This window comes from Anarhichas minor, unplaced genomic scaffold (genome assembly GCF_050575085.1).
Source record: "Anarhichas minor isolate MPS153535 unplaced genomic scaffold, ASM5057508v1 ptg000011l, whole genome shotgun sequence".
Lineage (NCBI taxonomy): Eukaryota > Metazoa > Chordata > Actinopteri > Perciformes > Anarhichadidae > Anarhichas > Anarhichas minor.
The window spans coordinates 1,345,800-1,367,559 of record NW_027466457.1 but is presented as its reverse complement, the minus strand read 5'-3'; the positions used below and the strand labels follow the sequence as shown (position 1 = coordinate 1,367,559).

Genomic DNA, 21,760 nt, shown 5'->3' with positions numbered 1-21,760 from the left:
TCAACACCAACCATATGACAAAGTCATTCATTGCACACGGATTAAATGGACATTATTTTGGAGTCTGAATAGACAATAACATTAAATCATATAGTAGTGAAGGTCACATAAGGCTCTCTCACCTCTGCTGTTCTCTGAAGCAGAGTTCCTCCAGGACTCTTAACACTGTAACTTCATCACCTCACAAACCATGGAGCCACACTGGGCTTGTGAATTTTATCTGGCTGAGAACTGCGCCCGGATTTAAAAAAAAGTGCCACATGAATCGAAGTGATTTAGGCGAGGATGTAAACGGAGATGGGTGAGCTCGGTGACTGGCGTGGAGGCCTGCCACCAAGGCTGGCCTGCTGCACCTGTCTAACTGCCCTAAAGGAGCAGGGCCTGGGGCCCCCAAGGTGGAGCCCAGCCAAAGGGGGGCAGCAGGAGAGAAAGGTAAGGAAGAGAAGCTTAGCGGAGGTTGAGCTGAATGTGATTCCCCTGAAGATCCTTCCCCCTGCGTGCTCACCGAATCTAAAAATAACCTTTGTTAGGTTTAAGTGGAATTAGTGGAGATGTTAGTCGTCAGCATGTTCACGGATACATAGACATAGACTTTCTGACACGGAAGAGTGACACGGAAGAGTGAGGGGTGTTAATAATAAGAGCCTTGCAGACACACACACACACACACACACACACACACTCACACAGGAGCGTGCACATGTGCAAGCTGGCACGGACATGGATGCAACAAACACCACAAATGAAAAAGACGATCCTCATGTATTCACTTCCCATATTTCTTTTTAGGGTCATTTGTGCGTGTTGGAGTCTATTCCACAATCCATAGCATAGACGGTCAAACACACACAGAGGCATATTTGGGCCTGGGTAAAGAGTAGATAAGAGCTTAAACCGTAAGGCTGATTTCTCCACTTGAAAACTGGTCTCCCTGCTTACCTGTCCACCCTGCTGCCCCGTTGTGTTCACTGTCTTGAAATAAGCATGAACTGAATTACTCCAAGTGAAGTAAGAAAATGTAAACTTTATTGCAACTTTGTCATTCTAAGTTCTCTGATTTACAGAAGAGAAAAAAAAACACTTGTAATGGCACAGTCATCGTAATATGTACATTACTGCAATAATCCAGACACGCGTGTTGTCCAGATTTAAGAGTGGCATATTAAGGCGCATGATTCGCTCAGTCTGTAGAGGGAAGGAATTAACACGTCAAAGCTTTTCCTGCAACTTATACGTGAACATACCGCAGCATGACTTAAAAGCATTCGAACGGGAACTAGAAAAGCTCCTCGCACGAAGGGCTTGGTTGGGAAATCACAGTTTGTCTATTGTACATTCAGCTCTGGGAGAGATTAAGACGTAGATGTGTTCACAACATACTGCGTTGCACTAAGACATTTGGTGATTTGATAAGCTTCAGTAGACCTGAGTGTTCAAGTTGATACAGTAAACGTGTTCGATCAAAATTACACAATTCATTTAGTGGTAAAGCATTCACTAAGGTTCCAGAGTCTGTATCATCACTGCTGGCCGGTTAAGATTGTCTGGTGAAGAGCAAATCAATAAAGAAAAGCCAACTAGCTAATTAACTCAATGCATCATGGTGGTAAGTTGGTTACATTTCTCCATGGGCTAGTTTTGAATATAGTCGTTATCTCATTCATATACAATTTGATTAAAGCATTAATCATCGTTGAAACCAAATAAAAAAAAATATCTTCCATAAGTAATCCTATTGAATTTAGGCAAGCGATGGACGTGAATGTGATTACAATTACTCATCAAGGTTCATGTGCCCAATACATCTCTGTGGCCTTTTATTCAATTATCAAGTATTCCTTTCTGATGAATTCAAGATGGCTACAATAAGATGCCTTACATAGAAGAGCATCTTATTTATGTATTTAGTCTGAAGAGCTCTTTCCCCATGTCGTCCTATTAGAGGAGTAGTTCGTCATTTTGGGAAATGCATTTATTCGCTTTCTTGCTGAGTCTCAGATGAGAAGATTGCTACCACTCTTGTATCTGTATGGTAAACAGAAAGTCTGCAACCAGGAGACGGTTAACTTAATATAAAAAACGGAGAAGTCACTGCCTCGGCCCAAGAAATAGTCCATCACTTAACCCCTCGTGAAGTCACAACTCTTTGTTATTTTGTACGAATTAAATAACCGAAATATAAGCTGTTTAGTTATTGAGTATGATTTTGTTAGCTTTGGACCAGACTAGCTGTTTCCCCATGTTTCCAGTCTGTACACCGCTGATAAGCCAAGCGGCTCCCTGCGCTGTCTTAATATTTACCATACACATGTGACAGCAGTATCAGTCTTCTCACCTATCTCCCTGCAAGAAAGCGAGCGAGTGTATTTCAAACTGTTAAAAGTCTCATTTCGAGCTGTGGCGTCGTCAACAAGGCTTTCTTCTTTTCTTCTTCAACTTCATTTTGGCACTGACTTATGAAAGAGCCTACCAACACAACATCCGACAGACTTGGTAATAAAAAAAAGTGCGGCCCATTTAAAAGCCCTTACTACAGCAGGTTAGTAAAATGGTAGCATCTAATCTAAATTCAAATATAGCCAGAGTTACAATTACAGTGGCTTGGCCTCAAGTTCATCTGGCCTACAGTACTAAAGGACATTCAGAACTGTCCAACAGATATGATAAATTAAGTTGAACTCCTCTAAGAATAAGTGCTAAGGGTAAGTTTGTTGTGTCTGATGACAGTAGTGAAAATCCATAATATGAGGTACATTCAAAAAACATCAGCCCGTTGGCCTGATAGGTTCAAGTACAAGTACTCTCTGACGAGTGAGCAACACATAGGGTACCACGGTGCGTCACTTTCGGTACGAAGCTTTCTGTGAGCTAATTTCCTCCCAACAAGCCTTTGTCCTTTGTCCTTTGTCCTTTGTCCTTCTATATCTTCATTTGGTCTTCTTGAGAGATTATTTTTAAGCAACAAGGGGCTTGCTTTGTTCCTCCTTATCAAGAGAGCCAGCAGCGATTCAAAATTTAAAGACTGTAGAAATGCAGTACGTAAACGCAGAGATTTCTCCGGAACTTACATACAAAAAAAGCAGAACAGATCAAAAAAAAAGTCCGGAAACAAATCAGCAAAGAGGTAAAACCGATCATTTTTTTAAAAAGGAAGAAAAGAAAAAAAAAAATCATTTTGAACTGTAAAGTGCAAGTATAAAAAAAAAAAAATTCTTTCTACATATCATCTCAAGCCTTGAGACAGGGTCAATGGTCTTTAGTGGAAAAGTGCAAGTTGAGAACAGCACGAGAAAAAAAGAATCTGATTCAAAACAGTAACGGGATAATTCGGGTGACTCATGGATCAGTCATGTGACTCAGCTTCTCCGTAAGAAAACAGCCACCTCCTCCAAGGGCACAGGGTAGTCCTGTAGGAACGTCCCCCCATCGAACACCTGAGCATTCTTGCTGTCCTGCCACTGGAAGCCCCCGTCAGGTAAATATATATCCCTCTGCACTGCCCCCTTCTCCACCACCGGTGCCACCAGGACCTGGAAACACACATCGGCTTGGTTAAAAACAAATTCGGATGCCAAGTATATATTGCAACTTGATTCCTTCCCATTGAGAACATCATTAAGTCACCTCGTCTCCGATGAGGAACTGGTCATCAATGGTGAAAGTCATGGGGTCACTGGGACTGAGCCACCACATCGGCCGGTAGATGGGGTTGCTCGTCATCAGCCACTCCTCTGCATACTTTTCTATCAGTGGGATCACATCGCTCTGGTGCTTTGCTATGTAGGCCCGTGTCAGGTTTAGCACCTATGGGTCACCAATGGAGAGATGAGCAATAACGTAATGAGGATTAAAAGTATTTTTGTATAATCATGCATTTTCATAATTAGGAGTGTTTCCGTGTCCAAAGTATGCTCAGGAAGAAATCTATTCAGAGTCATTGTCTTCCCTGTTCGGGAGCCTTTTTTTTTTTCCACTCAGAACCACTTCTAGAGCAACAAGCTGAAACAAAAACAAACCTCTTTCCCGAACTAAATCATCTGCCTCGAGGATTCACGACAAGAATAATATTGACAATGCGCTCTGCTAAAGCCATTTGTGCCATCTCTACACCCAGACGTGCAAACAGAACTTAAAAGCATCTCACTGTTGACTTAGTGGTTTAACACTGTCCAAGTCTTTCCCCTGTCACGCTCCGTCCAAACCACTTCAGCATTCCTGGAAAGGTCACATCCTCTCCGGTGTCCCATGACAAAAACAAAAACTTGACCGCATCTATAAAAAAAAATTCTTTTTATGAGTTGGGATTGAGAACATTTGTAGGAATGAGCCTGAAGTCACAGCTCGGGTTTGAGTGGACCTCTCTCTAATTGAGAAGTCGTGTGTTGCATGTGTGTGGGTTTGAGGTTTCATTGCTATTTGACTCCAATGCGGTCACTGCTGTGACCTGTCTATGACTTAAGTATCACACATTCTGGAAATAAAGGTGCGCCAAATTTAAAGTACACCCATTAAAAAAAAAAAAAAAAAAAGACTCATTCATCATTTTTAATGCAGCGGTCTACTTTCCTCTAAAATTTCTTCTCAGTCTCACTTAAGCCGAGTTTATAAATTGAAGGCCACGCAAGAGACCAAAATGGAAAACATTGCTGCTGTCAAATGTCTTGCTGTCCAAAAGGCCTATTTTCTATCTTTGTCACGCAACACAAGTCACAACCAATATATTTTGCTGCCTCCGACCTCTCCTCGTGGAAAAAAAAACAGTCGATCATTCCCACTCCGTCACACTTGTCAATTACTCATGGAAATCTTAATTGCCACAATAAAGTATTTTTCCAAGACTTGTCCTCAAATTCATTATCATTCCGGCTCTTGAGAGTGAGAGTGAGCCATAAATCTTGAGGAGAGAGTGTAATTCAGAACAGATGGACTCTTAACCACAGGTGAAGTCGGGAGGGAGCCAGGCAGTCGCTCCTATTGAGGAAAGAAGGGAGGGGAAGCGAGGGGAGCGGGGAAAATAGCCCCAAATCTTCTTGATGTTCAGGAACCTGAGCCATGAAAAGTCACCTGTATCTGTCACCGTACTCTCTGAGATGGTAGGCCGTGTTTTCTCGCCGTGCACGGTGAACCGTGCATTCCTGATTTCCAGCGGAGAGGGACAGGGTTTAGTCCTATCTCTCCTGCTGCCAGGTCTGAGTTTTGATAGACCAGGTCTCAGCAGCCCTCATGCTCCTCTGCAAACACACCGGTGGGAACTTCTCCGCACTGACCCTCAAAACTGAGGAGAGGCTGCTGGGTCAATAAACTCTCCTCTTTTCATAAGCAATCTTAACCACTGTGCAAAGAAGGAGGGATAATCCAGCATTCACACATCACTTCACTTGATCTCTCCACTGCAAATCTTCACAAGTGAAAATCTTGTTATCCAGTCTGCAAAAGAATATGCGCCTACTTGGTTGCTGCTATTGTAATCATATCTAATGGGGATGAGGGCTGATGTAATAACAGCGCCTCAGCCTGAGGCTGCAGGGTGGGCCAAAGTGTTTTCAAGAGGAAAGAGTTGCCGGGTTGGAGCGGCTACATGAGGGGCACTAACTGCTGTGTAATGTGGTTTTGGTTGTGGTTTTTCAAAATATAATTCTAGTTGTATACCCGGTCCTCTCCGCAGACCCAGGGTGGCGTGTGGAAGCTGATAACGGGGAGGAAAGCCGTGATCTCCAGCCAACGAATGAACAACTCCTCATCTGTGACCAGGTCTCCAGACAGAGAGCCACCTGAGGGCGGAGAGAGAGATGGACAGAAGCAGAGAACATTAGGATATGTTAGTTTAAACAATTGATCCTTTAGTCCTTTTCTTGCTTTTGGAATTGGCAGTTTCAAAATATATTGCGAGAAGTAGAAAGTCCACATTTTGTTTAGTACAGCACAAAGAGAAGCTTGGGAAAAGACTAACTGAAACCTGCAAAGACAAACCACATGTAAAGATTGCTCCCACCAACTTGAACCGTTCTTTTAGTCTTTGCACTGAGAAAAGATCTAAAACCTTACGGCTGAGTTATTACACGAGACAACACACTGAGTGACCGGTATCTGAGTATGAGTATCTCCAATCACAGCTTGAGAACGACCTTTTTAAAGGTGTATCATATTTTCTTGCAAGCCAATCAGAGAAGACTTGGCTTTTTTTTGGGGGGGGGCAATCAGATGCATTCTTTGTCTTGTTTTTTTGTGTGAAATAGTGAAGAATTATTTAGTTTTCATGAAACATTAAGTACGGTAACGTACTGTTAGAGGTGAGAAAAGTGACCCATAGGCTGTGGTATTACCTACTGCATCAGGAATGAGGAAGTTGTATCCCAGCAGAGTGTGGTGCAGCAGGGAGGGAATGATGCCCTTCAGGCCCATTGGGCTCCAGTCGGACTGCATGGGGGTCATCCTCACAAACAGAGGCTTGTGGTTCGACCTGAGACACAAACCGCACCACAATTATAAGACGCAATTTAAAACATTTAAATAATCCCTCTCTATAAACAGTGGCAGTTGATATTAGGTAAAAAAATAACCGTCGATGGAGCGTACAAACAAGATAAAATGGTTGAGGTCGTTACCGTGTCCCTGCTGTCACCATGGTGGAGTCTCCTATCCTTGTGGCCAGGTCGGCCAGCAGGCTGATGTACTTGTCTCCCCCGAGAGTCTGCGGCGGCCGCAGGACTTGCTCCTCAAACAGATTCCCTTCGCCCCCCTCCAGCATGACATACTCCATCCCCAAATGGGCCTGCAGGGCTCCCACCCTGTCCAGGAACCAGCTCACCGCTCCTGGGTTGGTGATGTTCAGCTTTACACAGAACTTTCCTCGCCACTGACTCATCACCGGGATCTCAAGGACAGAAGTAGAGTTCATTTTATACAACTATGATTTTCTATTATTATTTCTATTTATCCTCCGCTGTTGCAATGATAGATTTTTCCGGATTAGGCCATGCTCACACTGCTCTGCTTTTTATCAAACTGCAACCAGTGAATGGAGACCGGCTGCAAGGCAGATGGAAAGTGTTTACTTTTGGAAAAAAGTTTTTTTTAAGTGTAGGGAAGTTCAATTTTTTAGACGTGGAATAAGTTTTCTGTGAATGGACCGATCACAATGCAGAGGAAGTGGACTTTACTGTGTCCGAAGCCAACTCTTTACCACAAGGATACCCTGGGTAAAAGTTAACATGTAGAGGACTTTGCACACTGCTAATTGAGCTCCACTCAGGTCTCACCAGCTGTCCCTGAGGGGCTGAGGGGAGACTGAGCCAGTGGGCCTCAGTGCCGTCCATGAGGGAGGTGTGGAACTGCGTGGTGTCCACGCCCAGGAAAGGGGACAGGGTGATGGAAATGTTGAGAAGCTTGACAAGTGGGAGGTCCCTGGTCAGTCTCTTGGACATCCCCCTTTTCCTGCTGTTGAGGTAGTCATGGTCCTGCAGAGAGACAGAGAGATACACTGTGATATCTGCATTAACAATCATGAAATGTCAACACTTTGCATTAGTGAGGCAGCCGAATACACTCAAAAGTAATTTTCTCAATAATTGCTTGTATTGTCTCTAAATAATTATTATACAATATGATGCACTAATGGAATAATTCATTATGTTTATGAGCTGGAATGACAAATATCTTTATATTAAGAACGCTTGCTTTAAATTTGACCCATTGATCTCCCCTTTGAACTATATGACCTCTGTCAGAACGTGTATTTTAATCCTTTGGAATTGACATGGTCAAGTCAAACAGAGATTTCAGGTTACATAACTATGGAACAAAACCTTTTAAGAACACAAAGACTGACCCCAGGAGATCAACCCGCTGTGTGAAGAAAGGGTAGATTAGCACATTTTATGTAACTTCTTGGAAAGTTTTTCTTTCTGATGTTTAAATTTTGTTCTGCTTCTTTCCTGAATTTGAATCTTACATAATTGTCAAACATAGAAATGAACACAAAGAAGACCAAAACATAAGTTAGCATCTGCTCTTTTTTTTAAACTGGGGTTGCAAACAGCTGCATTATTTAGTGTCTGGGTAATAAATTTAGAAATGTGGCAAACTTATTAATAACCCAAATTTTCCACCGCCTGCACTTCCAAACTAATATGGAAACTGGGGGAAAAAAAGTGTGTGTTGCAGTGTGACTGATAATTTATGAACACTTGTAAAACTGGAGTGAAAGAGAAGCCTAGTTTTTTTAAATTATTTTATTTTACAGAGGATCGTTGTTGCCGGTCACACTTCTGTGGAGCCTCAAACGTCACGGACAACTACAAGTTCCATACGTTTCCATGCAGCGCTGTTCATTTGGCTGATTCTATATGGCTTTTATGGGGGGGGGGGGACTGGGTGACAACAAAACTGGCATAATATCTTTGATGTACAAGAAAACGTGAGATTGTGGGTGAGGGAAGATCAAATGACATCCATCAACTGACACGTGTTATTCCTCCCATTTCCACCCCCTCTTTTTAATCCTTTCACACCTTCTGATCTGGTAATGGGAACGTACTGTACGCATAATAAACTCAGTCTCTCTGATGGACAGATTGTGTGAAAGTCCCCCCCACCTCCTCGTCTGTTGCTGCAGCATCAAGCCAGTGTCAGGATCACCTACTCAAGTTAGTCTTGGCTGACATCCCGTCTAATCTCAACACACCCAATTCTTTCCCATCCCTGCGGTTACCACACTCAGAGCAACCTGAGATCAGTCGGGAGAGTCTCTGTCCTCTCTCTGCTATATGTTGTTTGTAATGGAATATCACCGGGTATTGACTTAGATCCACTTGACAGTAGTCCTGGTGGTCTTGTTTCCCGGCAGTTCCCGACAACTTTCAAGGACTTGGAGAACTGGGTAAATGTGAACCAGTGATAAACACCACCTACACCTTTTTAACCAGATATCGACCAAATCATGAAGTTTAGAATCCCTGAAACATATTACGTGATACATCACATTTACATGGTTTAAGGCAATTCAAAATGCGGCCTGCAGGTAGTGTGGTCTGCACTCAGGGAAACTAATTCATTCAACATGAAGCCCTAAAACAATCTTTTTTTCTACGTTATGACATTTCTGTGAAGCTGTCCTCCCTCATCCGCTCCCTGCTTGTCTCCAGCGGCCCACGAAAACTCTTTCATCTCTACCCTTGACGGGTTTTGAGCAGGTCTGCCGTTGAAAGATTCCCCAGTCTGCTAAAGACTTTGAGGCTGGTGGTACAGAGACGGTACGGTGAGGCCCAGTGATGAGCTCGTACCATGTCGGAGAGGAGGGTGGTGGAATGTTCATTGAGGCTGATGACTCCCTCCCCTAGCTGGTGTCTCCTCAGACGATTAGAGAAGGTCCTCAGCTCCCTCTCCACCTTCGGCCCTGAATCCACGGTGGTGAGCAGCTTCCAGAACGGCAGCCTACAGCACACACAGAGGGATCATACAAAGTCTGCTGATCTCAGGAACCTGGATGGATGATAGTTTATGAGTAACTAAATACACACAGAATTTCAGTCAGTGCTCATTGGACCCAGAGATGCACCACTGTTTGACTTATTGCTATTAGGACAAAACAGACATTCCCCTTCTGACAAGGAAATCCCCGCTAATCTCAATCTAAACGGAACTAACCACAGAGCGTTCATGTTGGGCAGCTCCCTGCTGTGGTGGAAGAGTTGTTGCACGGCTTCCTGGTGAGCAGCTTTCACATTGTGGGCCACACACACAGTGTACTGCAGAGGGAGACGCTCCATACTGGGCAGCGACTGCAGGCAGAACTGCTGTCTGCTGTCCACCCCCAGCTGCAGGGGAATATCGGGAGACACAAACACGGCAACACCTGTGTGGTGGGAAGCAGACAGGAGAGGGAACAGGATGTTAGTTTGTCAGCATTTCATTAATTGTTGTCTCAGAGAACCAGATGATAAAATGTCTCACTTTAAACAGATATCAAGTGGCCCTTGATGTAAAGCAATCAAAAGCAGTGTAAGCATGAGACGGCCCATTGCAGATTCCTCTTATATGACATCGTGCTCGAGTGATACTGAGACCAGGGCGAGTGTGACGGATGGAGTATGGGGAGGTAGAGTGTCAGCTGATATTGCGCCACTCAGATGTGAGAAAAACACTCGCTAGAATGAGATATAGCAGTATGCGGTTAGATGAGTTTACACCGGGACTGCTGGCAACTTTGAAGTAGGTAGGTTACACTGCACACCAACGAGAGATGGCTGGGATACATATCCAAAGTCACATTGAAGACAAACACTTTTTTCTCCTTCAGATTTACTATGAAGCACATCTCTTATTCAACCTCAGTGTGGAAACCAGCATTTCCTGTCCTACTGTATGTATATGCTGCCTTCCAGAGGCCGCGGGAAATTATAAGATTATGCGAAGCAGATAATTGTGTCTGCAGATGTAGCTGCCCTGCAAGGAATGCCCCGTCCCTCTCAGGTTACCCCCACCCCCTATCCTCACCACCTCTCACCCGTCGTGACTCCCACCTTCTCCCTCCCAGCTTTAACCACCTTCCTCTCCTCTCCGCTCGGCACCGCTCTGGGTCTGTCCCATCTCGGGTCAGCAGAACCCAGGCCAGTGCCCCCCTGCCCAGACTCTGACCCCGGGTCTACCTCGCTCTGCACAATCTGCTCAACAATCAGCGCAAAGTAGCCACACTGGGATTTGGTAGCTGATCAATGAACAGATTAGTGTGCAAGACCTGTTTTCAAAGCAGGCAGGCAGTCTGAGAAACCGGGCCTGAGAGCTTGGCTCACTTCAGCCACCCTCTCTAGTTTCAATGGGCTTACTGTTTTCCTGCAGGCAGGGGTACCAGGAGCAGGCAGCACACTCACGTAGCGGTCCATAATCAGATTAATAGTTTCAGAGATCAGTATTAAAGTGCTGCAAAAAGCCTAGTGAAGATCCTTCAACCACAGGGTACTTATCACGTGTTTGCAACGGATAATGTCAAAGAGATACTGTTAACTCCTCAGCTGCCCCTCACAAGGTATTAGGTCACCTCCCAACTGCTTGTTATAGATTCATAATGGCAGATAAATGTAGATTTTTGCAGAAAACACTGTTATATATTCGAACCGCAGGGGATAAAACTGCTATTGTTAATATAGCAAAGGTGCCGTGAAACTGTGCACGTCAATAATGTACTCATACAGTGGAGTAGAAAATGGGGCAGCGGTGAAAATGTTATAGCTTTATGGAAGGATGGAAGTGGAATGCAGGCAGTGGAAATAGAGGCGTCCAGAGTACACCAGACACCGAGCAACCTCGTAGAATGATGTGCAGATACAGCAGGCTGCAAACAGTGTGTTTTACCAAAGTGCACACAGGGTGGAAAGTGAAGTTTAAGTTTGCAAGCATGACTTCTTGAGTCATATTTAATTTTTTATGGGAAATGACAATGCAGGGTCTCAAGGAAATGGGACAATCTGGCTGTACCTTCCATTCCATCTTTGAGTAATCATGCAGATTAGAATGGTAAATATACTAAATCCCGTCTCGTGTGTTTATACAGTTCTACTCAAAGCACTTTGCATGTCCCGGGATGCCTTTTCAGTATGGAAGGAACTTCTGATCGAAGAGGAACTTCTAACCTCAAAGTTCAGCGCTCAGAATGACACGGACTAACATCTTTGACCGAACAGTATCTCCAGATGCATGTACCATACAGGAGCAGGAATCAATAAGTGTTATTTAAAGAAAGTGAAGCAGGTTTGAAGCCTTGAGTTACAGCCAAGGTGGGGTGCACAGGAGTTAAAGGGGAAGCGAGAGGAAGGACCCTATTTTTAGAACAAATCCTAAAACACTCCAAGCTTCCCCCGAAATATTTCCCACTAGCTCTCAAAAGCTAAATTATATGCCTGACCGACCGTATCCACTCACCTTCAAAGCAACAGATACGCAAAGGTGAAAATGAATGAAAGTTTACTGTGCAGATTTGAATGATTTGATACACACATGCCTCAATTTTTACAGCTGTTGAACGAATGCACAAATCATGCAACCTTGGGTCGCCTCTTTACACACGTATACAATGCATTCTCACACACACACGTCCTTTAATGGGAAACTGTAGACTTCCAAGAAAAAAACAGAGCAGGACTTATAGGACCATAAAGGTTCGGCACTTCCTCTGGCTCAGCCCGAGCTGAACGTTTGGAGGTGGCAGCGGAGGTGACCCCCATGCACCCTTTGATGGGTCAGGAAGGTTTTGATGTGGCGTCTAAGCCCTCGGAGAGTGGCTGGTCCGGGTGCAAAACGCCGCCGCCTGACTCCCTGCTGCTGTTGTCCAGATGGGCTACACTCTTTTACCTGTCATATTTATACTGTTATTTATGACACCTGTGCACATTTACAGACCTGACTGGGGTTATAAAAGGTGCATTCAATCGCGAACTATGTGTGTGCGTGCAAGTCTGTGTGTGTGTGTGAGTTCAGGCATGCATTTCCTTAACAATGGAAACTTAGTTTCTGTGCCCAACCTCAAGACATTGACGGCCACAAAACTGGGATCTTGCCATGGTAGTAAATTTCCAATTCCACTTATAATGAAATAATGAAACACTAATGAGACTTTCTCTGCTTCAATTCCTATCATCAATCAGTTTTATTGCTGCAAGTGTGAGACGCTGTGTTCTGCACAAATGTCCCAAGAAGAAACATGAAAATAGATCTGACAAGAAGATCTCACATTTGAATACTTTGATGTAATATCAAAGTATTTATTTACCATTTACTTCAGTCTCAGCTGGTGAAGTAAGCATACTGATAAAGCAATTCAGTTCTAGTGTTTTGCAGACAACTTCCTTACTAGATTGTGTTTTATTTTAATTTTAAAAAATGCTCACTGAAACAAGGATTTTTTTCAGAGCATTTATAAAAGGTATTCAACAAAGGAAACACAGCTGACCTGAGCGACCACAGACTGTTGATGTAGACGGCTGTGAATGAGCTGATACACACTGTAATTACATCAGTGGACAGACGCTCCATTTAAAAGGGTCAATCTCTGCTGTCTCTTGCTTGTTGTCCTTGATGGAAACTATAGATTGACTGTGGAAAATCTTGCGGGATGATTTTCATATATGTGATAGGCCTCTCATACGGGAGATGACAGCTTGCTTTTAACAAAGCTTGAATTGGCTAAGTGAGTCATTGTTAAAGTGTTTCACCTCTTGCTCGTCCTGGAAGAGTAAAGGTTTCGGGGCAGCTGCCCAGGGACCTTCTGGGGACCGATTGAGTAACAGATGAGCAGCTTGTCTTCCTTCTACATGCAAGCTGGATTTTTTTCAGCATTTATTTCTGTATACCTGTGACTCAGTGATCTTGGGTTGACATAAAGACAAAGAAAATGCGAAGGAAATACTCAACCACGAGAAAAAAACCACTGTAGAAGAGAACAAGCCTTCACTTCACCTGTGTTTTCCGTTATTATTTGGTACTAAATCTTAACTAAGCCGCCTCAATTATACTTTAGGAGAAAGTGTTGGTATTTAGTCCACCAGGCCTCAGCTTTGTGCATTCAAACAGCCAGAAGAGAAAATGCTGGGACTTTTGAATCAAGGTCCACTTAACTTTCCCTGCAAAAAATATGAAGTAACGGACAAAATGATTGCTTTTTTAGAACGTTTTGTGCTCAGATTTCTGTGTAACAGTCACATTTTTCTGTAGTTATCTAATCTAATCTAATCTAATCTAATCTTGCTTCACTATTGCTCACCAGTACGCACCATAATGGAAATGCGTTTTCACTTCTTGCTCTCATCCTTGTCGTTATAAGATCCAGTTACTTCAAATAAAGCTGATTAAGTATCATTATCTGAAAGAAAAAACAACAACAACATGACGGTTACATAACTTTTATGCCTATCTGTGTGATGTGGTTGGCCGGGCCCTTCGGAGAGAGACAGAACAACAAACGAGCAGGAGCAGTAAAGTATTGTTTCTTTGGATCCCGTACGGAAAGACTGAGTCAGAGATAGAAATAAAAGAAAAGGGGTGGGAGATGGTGAGTGGAAGGAGAGAGAAAAAAAATGATGCTCAAATGATCGATGGAGAGACCAGAAGCATAAAGGGAGAGAGAGAGAAAGAGGTAATGTGTATGCACATCCGCATATGGACTTGTGTATGTGCGTGTAGGAGGTGGTCTTAGATCTTAAGGAGATGCTGTCAAGTCTGGCAGGAATTGTATTTGATTCTAATCTCTGATGCTCAGATATGAAGAGACAGTAGATAAATTACTTTTATTGAATCCAGAGCTGTTCAAGTTAGAGTATCACACTCTCATGTATTATAACAGCTGGCTGTGAAAACAAATAGTATCTCTCCAAGCCCTTATTTGTAATGATGAGTTGGGGAAAGTTTGATGAGAGCCAAGGTCTGATGTAAACATACAGTATCTGTTTCTGTATGCGAATGAGGCCCTCTGATTATGAATAACGCTCATATTAAAAGGATATTAAAAGGATTTTAAAAGGATTTTTACACTCTCGTATTTTTTACCTTCAAATATAAAAATATATTTGAGGGTAAAAAAAGCAAAAAAAAAGTTATTTACCAATATCCCAAATAGGATGATACAATGAAATATTAGCATTCAAATTAAAACGATAATATCTGTGTGCGTGTGTGTGTGTGAGAGATACAATAGTAATAAAGTAGCCAGAACTAAAGCTCAAATTGGTACTGTAAATATATATATTATATAGTACAATAATAAACAGCAACAACTTCTCATTTTATTTATTTATTTGGACTTAGTGAATTTAAATTGAAGGGTTTTAAATACACTAGCTGTGATTTAATAATAAAAAAAAAATCTAAAATACATTATTGATGAAATGTTAATCCTTATGTAAATGTTAATATTTGTATATGTATTGTCCCTCCAGTATTGTATTAAGTCAACAGGCAGCACCTGGTTACTGTCATGTGATTTGACCAAGTGCACTAATAATTATCCAAAGTATAGCCACCTACTGTATATCTATACTATTTCTGCTTACATGTGCTCACTGAAACTTTGTGTACATTGGATCCTTAAAACTTCCAGTTGAGTAAATGTAGGCATAAGCTTTGGGACAACTTAGTCCCCTCTTATATGTTTCATGCAGGATGTAGCTTCAGTGATATCTAATCTGTTCTAAGTAGCCCAGTTGTTTTTGTATGGATAAAGACAGGTGGGGCTATGATAAGTTCCTCCAGTTGGCAACACTCTCAAATGTCACTCTACCGCACAGCTGCATATATCTTCTCCCCTTGACTCTCCGCTTTACTGTTCTACCTCTTCTTGAACTTGTTACTTTTTGCTCTCTTTGCGTAGTTATGTCGAATCTCAACTATCACAGTACAGTATGCATTCATTCTGTTGCTCTGTGGCTCCATGTTTCACTCCGTTTGTCTTGCTCTTTAACCGTCCCCAGGAGTCCCCTTAGCTCAGTCAGTCGTCAGTCACAGCTCCATGTTGCCTAGCACATTCACAATGTGCTCCTATGCCTAACTAGAGTCAGTGGAGACAGGTCACATGCACGCACACACACACACACACACACACACCTGCAACTCATTTAGAAATGGGGCGGAATTATAATCATAAATGGAAATTGGTTTGGTTAGTATCAAACATGGTCAATCGCTTCTCTCTTTTGGTTAAAAGCAGCTGAGATATTATTGACTGAGAAGTGCAAAGTCTCACATACAAGTATACAGTGAATGTTTTAAGTTAAATACACTTTTTGCGGACACATTGAAAGCCCAGCGGCTGTGCTTTCTGTACAATTTTACTTGAAAACACAACAATGAACACGAAATATGGCGAATAAAAAAACAGTTCATTTTGGATGTTGTCTTTATTTTACGTGCTGTACGTGATTTTTAGTTCTGCATTCAATTCGATGTGGTCGGTTTACATGCAAAAATAATGGAGGATTGTTTTTCTCCACAAAAGCTGCTGTAATTGCTTCCTGTCCCACAACAATAACACAGTTATGACTCTACCACATCGTGCTGTTTGTCGCATATTGCAGCTTATTAAAATGAGATTCTGCGAGTCGCTTTTGTCAGAGCTGTTGGGAAAAAGAGGATGGCAAGTGCAGCTAAGTCTGGTATTGCAGTCTAATATTCTGATGTTCACAGATGAAGGTAAGGAGAGGTAATGGTGTTCCAACCAGTCCGATGTGCACAAGAGCACAGATGCGTGTTTTTTTTTTTTTTGCAGGAGCCTGGAGCTGCTTCTACAGAAGTTTATCAACGATGAATAAATTATGATAAAAACTATTTGTCTGACTATGAAAGGTGCACAAGCAGCACAAGTAAATTTTGGTGTCAGTCTCAATGTTACATCAAAGTAGCGGTACATCATTGGATTGCACAGCCCTCTATCTATTGAGCTTATCTTCCCACCGAGGCTATTAGGGAATCATACCAAGATACCAGGTTTATGTCACTGCAGTTCAATAAAATAACACTTTTCTACCTGCAACACAAGACCCTGCAAGTCTGATGGTTAAACACTTTTGTTAGTGGTGATTAAAGATTCTTGACACATTAGCTAAATCTGAAGCATGGCAGTCTACATTGTTAGGTCTCTTTAATATTTAACTCATGAGCTGCATGCATGAGAGAACAAAGACTGTCCAAATGCATTAAAAAGATTCGTCTGTAATAATTTCCACTGATCCTAGGAATAGGAAAGCAGCCAAGTACAAATTGCAAAATGTCTTCAGTTGTGAAAAACTATTCTCATGAGGCACATTATGTAAATATCAGAGGCAAACAAAAACATCCTTGAACTTTAAAGAGAGATATCATATTAAAAAAAACTTTAATGATCCAATAGGCATCGCTGTCATTGCTGAGCATCAGTTTCTCCGTTTGGGCTATGTTCAGTGTGTGTCTGTGAGTGGTTACTTGGCAACGTTCAAACAGTTGTTCTAATCGGGATCTCATCTCATCTGTGTTTTTTCTCTCTCTCTCTCTCTCTCTCTCTCTCTCTCTCTGTGCAAAGCTAAACGGAGAAACAAAGGGTTACCGGGTCCTGGTAATTACTGCCGTCCTCTCACAAGGTGGAAAAGGGATTTAAGTCATGTGACTCTCTTGTTAAGCCTGCCACCGTGTTACATAACATTCCAAAATGTGTATGGGTGTATGTGCGCGTGCATGTGTGCATTTGTTTCTGTCAGTATGTGAATGAATGTGTGCGTGAGACTACTGCAAACAATCAGCGAAGTCATAATAGGTGATTGTTTGTCTCACCGTTTCACCCTGATCTAGACGCTGTTTGGCACCTTGACTTTGTAGCTACACACTGCACACACATGCGTACACACGGTATGCACAGGGTTCCCGAACACACTGACGAAGAAGTACATGTTGCAATGTGCATGTGTGTAAAACTGGATTTGGAAATGTCTGATTGTAAAAAATTGTATTGCATTTATCCAAAATCTTTCAAGAATGAAGAAGCTAAGTAAGCAAACTCCACACAAACACAACTTAAGCGCATAGTCCCTCGAGGTTGCAGTAATGCTATACCCGCTAGCACCCAACATTCATGTGCACACACACACGACACGTTCCTCATCAGTCACATTAACCATTCATTCACCCCCCCCCCCCCTCCCCCCCTTTGGTCCCAGGATAAAATCAAACAACTCCAAAATAACCTGATGAGTTATAAGAGTCAGCAGCGCCATCATCCAACTTGCCCCTTTAATAGAAACAAAAGGCAATTACCTCGGTATCCCTAAGAGTTAATTTAAGATGCTGAAGGTGGTTTGCTTCCCTTTGTAGTCTAATCTCTAAATTAATCAACTGAAATGCCACAGACAGTATTGTGTTACATTCTATTAGCGGGATGAACGTCCTGTCCAGTCAGTGGTGTGTGTTTTTTGGGGATGCTGGTTCGGGAGGCGGTCGAACCATTTTTCTCAGCTCAAACACAAACAAACGTGCACGAGGGGGGTGGTAAGAAAACACGACAACATCCACAGGGCTTCCCTCACACCCTGGGAGTCATGCCACACATCGTATACCCACTGATGTGGGGTCCAATTTCCAAAAGCCCTTGTGCTAACCCTGCACCAATGGCAAGTGTGGAACAACAGCTGACAATGGGTCATTTGACATATTTGAGAAGGTCTTTCTTACTGTAACGGACCAAGGTGTGAAGAGGAACTTACTGTAAATGAGATAGCCTCCAATAAGAGTAAATATCAGCTGATGCAAATAATTGTTTGCAACAACGACCTCTCACCTGAGGAGCCCAGGAAGTAGCGTTCCAGGGCAGAGCCAAAGCCAGAGGGATTGTCCTTAAGATCGCTCACAATGAAGGGCTGCGTGGTGGCGTTCTGATCGTTGATCGGCCAGGTCTGACCCCGGACACTGGCGCCGCCGTACCAGGACACGTTGGTCATGGAGAAGCAGTCCTGAAAGGATGCACAAAAACAAAAAAAGAGAAAGACACATAAGGAAAGGAAAGAGGTAGAGGAAGAGTTATAATCCGAGGGAAGACAGCAACTGAACTAAAATTGATGCTGACTGGATAAAATAGATATGTGTGGGATGTTTGAGAATTAATAGAGCTGATAGAAGAAAATGCAAGTTCAATTTGATATAAGATCATTTAAATGTTTAAGCAGACTTAATAAATCCTACTGCACATTTAATTTACGAGTGGATATAAGGTGAATTTAACTGTAGTATGTTTCCAGTGCCTGATTTCTTGGATAATTCTGGGTAAATGTAATTGACAATTAGTGCAAGTTATAGTTATTTAGTGCAGAAATGAAGGGCACAGGTCGGTATGCGATGGCTGGCACACAAGAGTGTCTCAGAAAGCATCGCACGCAGAAGGGATTGAATGGCAAGAATGTTAAGAGAAAGCGTGTCCTTCCTCAAAGCGTCTGGGAAACAAATGCGCAAACCGGCACCTCATTTATTTCACAATCAGCAAATCTGGGCTCTGCTAAGGAGCTTCATAACAGGTGCCAACTGGTCACCTGAGAGCCGCCAGGCAGGATTTTGAAAATTGGAAAAAATAAAGGCGTCTTTAGTTTGGAAAGATTTTCTGTGAGCAGTCGCGCCACATGACAGGGAGTTATGGGGAGGAATGCTCCAGTGGGGACAGATTAAACAACCCAATAGTTAAATGCCTTTGATAATTAAGCTGGGGGGAAAGTACAGTGTGTACGTAAAAAAACCACAACAACTGTGACGAAGCAGATTTTACACGAATGTCTGCTCAGTGCAGTTCAATCGCGGGTGTAGAGAGGGAAATGATGAGGGAATCACGCACATCTTTTATTTTTTTTTCATTTGGTCTGTGACAGCATGTCAGCTCAAACGAGTCGCTCAAGCGTCATCATTGTATTTTGTTTCAAATGATTTAATATGATGTCGTAGTTTCTTCAGAAATTTAATTTAAACAATTCCAACTAAATTAAATTGACCGAACATAATTACAGGCTTATTTGCTTGTATTTTTTTGTATGCAAAGTGCAAAACTACTGTTTTTGAACATAACATTGCGCGTAAAATGGCATTTCATTAAGTCTGACTGTGTTTAGTGCGACTGAGAGAAACCCTACCTTCAACTCCACTTGACAGTGCACCGGCGTCCAAGTCATACTGTAACACTCTGTCTCCGTCTCCTCATTCACCTCCAGCGAGATTTTCACCTCGGCCACCGAGTCCCACGTATAGCAGAACTCCGTTTTATTCAGCCAGCACAGGTTCCTCACGAACGGAACCTCGATGTCGGGGTTCCCCACGTTCCCGACGTCTATCTCCACATAGGTCTTGTCCTCCGTTAGGGTCTGTATGACCAGTGAGTGGGTTCTTCTCTCCCAGATCAGTCCGCTAAAAGTGCCCCTAAGGATCCAGTTCTTGTTGGGCTGGTCCACCACCTGCCAATATATGATCCCGATGGTCATGACAAAGAAGACGGCCACCCCGAGACAGGCAATAGCTCCTTTCCAGGTCTCGTTCATCTCCTTCAATCCTGTGTCCCATGTTACCTCTGGGATGGGGCTAGGGTTCCTATTTCGAGCGTGGGGCATGTTGTCTTTGAGATCAGCAAAGAATCAAACACAAAAAATGCTGTAGAAATCTCTGTGCGTAAAAAAACTCTGCTGCTTCATCATCACGTCATGGTGTTTTCAGTAAGGCTACGGGGTAAACCAGCCTACTCTTTATCTTTACACCGTTTACACGCTTGTTGTTTTGCGCAATTGTGCCTGCAACAGTGACCTGTCATGTGAAGAAAGCTGTGAGAAAAAAAAATCCAAGCGAGTAAATAAAACAGTATGAATGAAGAAGTGACTTACCACATACTGCTGCTGTTTTAAAAGAGTTGCATTTGTAAATTACATTGGCTGCAGTGAGCTCGTGAGCAGCCCCAAGCCGGGTTTGGCAGCAATGCCTACGAATAGCTCCTAAGACGCTGTCTTGCTTGCCCTGCACTTTCTGACGTAATGCCGGGTTGTTTCTTCAGAGGAAAGGTAGAGAGAGGGAAACGGGGGATCAGGAGGGTTTGGCTGAGTCTTGGAACAGCCCGCCGGGGCGAGGAGGCCACGGACAGCCTGAAAGGGAGGGATCCCCATGCGTGTTTGCAAACTCTCCGTGCGCTCTCCGTGCGTAAAGACTGTGGAGACTTGACATCCGGTGGTTTGGTAGACGGCCAGGGCGTCATTTGCCATGCCCTATCCAAGTTTGATCATGTGGTGTTCCATATTTTAATAGCAAGCGAGCAAAAGAGTGATGTCTGAAACTGCTTTCAAAATGACAAGTACCTTAGCAGTGGGGTAGTTACGTCCAGGGAAGTCTTCATGCCATGTGTGTTTAAATTAGTTGGCTACATCTAAGGGCGTATTAATCAAACTGGCCAAGAGGTGAATAATACCATGTCCAGTGTTTAATACATTGTTTTTAATAGAATTAAACAAAAATGAATCAGATAATTTAGTTGGTTATGAAGATTTGGTTTGCATACCGGGGACTTGGTTGCATGTCGAGGTTAAAATGGCTTTGAGACGGTTTGCGTTGACAGTTCTGCTCAGTTTACAAAGTGTGATGAACCACCTGTCATCCACCAAACGTCCATGCTGAAGCTCCAGGGTCAGTGCTCCCTAATCACCATGACCAAGTATCTACTGTATAACCATAACTAAGTATTATATTTGTCATTTTAGATTACTTTTATTCAATTTCACTCTTAAATCGCTTCGTTTGAATCCCGCAAAAAACACTCAAAGAAATGTCTCGTTAAAAAAAAAGCTAAACCTGAAAGAAGAGCTATGAGAATAAATATGCAATGCAGGTGGACTACTGTTTGACAATAAATGTGCTGAGTCAATGTATTGATGTACAATACAAAGCATTGCTCGACTCTTAGCTCTCACAGAATCATATCCTTTGTGATGACTTTCTGAAAGCTAAACTGTATGCAGATTATGTTGTCTCATTTTAATCACTATCCATTTATTTCAACACAGTTCTTCCTGTAACATGGTCATGGCTCTATTGGTATCCAACAACAACTCTATCAGACCCAAAAATAAGACAAGAGGAATCATGGCTTGAACAATGTTGTTATGTTTGTAGGTTAAGGTCTCTTCCGCGGTGCTGTGCACAAGATATCCCAGTGCCGAGTGTCGGCTGACATTCCTTGAAGATCAGTTGCCCCCATCCCCGTTTATGCATGTCAGCCCCCCCCCCATCCCAATCCATC

The 21,760-nt window shown here is 42.8% G+C and overlaps 1 protein-coding gene across 1 annotated transcript; it reads right to left on the bottom strand.

Annotated features, from left to right (window-relative positions):
• Positions 1 to 2,393: 2,393 nt before the first annotated feature.
• LOC142947319 (SITS-binding protein) lies at positions 2,394 to 20,090 on the bottom strand. Its single transcript, XM_076088823.1, has 10 exons — positions 19,620 to 20,090; positions 18,287 to 18,458; positions 9,646 to 9,853; positions 9,282 to 9,432; positions 7,260 to 7,457; positions 6,606 to 6,874; positions 6,324 to 6,460; positions 5,650 to 5,771; positions 3,625 to 3,804; positions 2,394 to 3,530 (listed from the first exon to the last, which is right to left on the bottom strand). Exons 1-10 carry the CDS (start codon positions 20,088 to 20,090, stop codon positions 3,357 to 3,359), a joined length of 2,082 nt encoding a protein of 693 aa, XP_075944938.1. The 3' UTR covers positions 2,394 to 3,356.
• Positions 20,091 to 21,760: the final 1,670 nt, after the last annotated feature.

What these genes read in the sequence shown, in the direction of transcription:
- LOC142947319 (XM_076088823.1), bottom strand. Translation starts at nt 20,090, where the DNA reads ATGCCCCACGCTCGAAATAGGAACCCTAGCCCCATCCCAGAGGTAACA. An exon ending in GGGTCTGCGGAGAGGACCGG is followed by an intron (nt 3,805 to 5,649) that starts GTATACAACTAG and finishes GGTGACCCATAG; the next exon opens with GTGCTAAACCTGACACGGGC. An exon ending in AGTTCCTCATCGGAGACGAG is followed by an intron (nt 3,531 to 3,624) that starts GTGACTTAATGA and finishes GTGTGTTTCCAG; the next exon opens with GTCCTGGTGGCACCGGTGGT.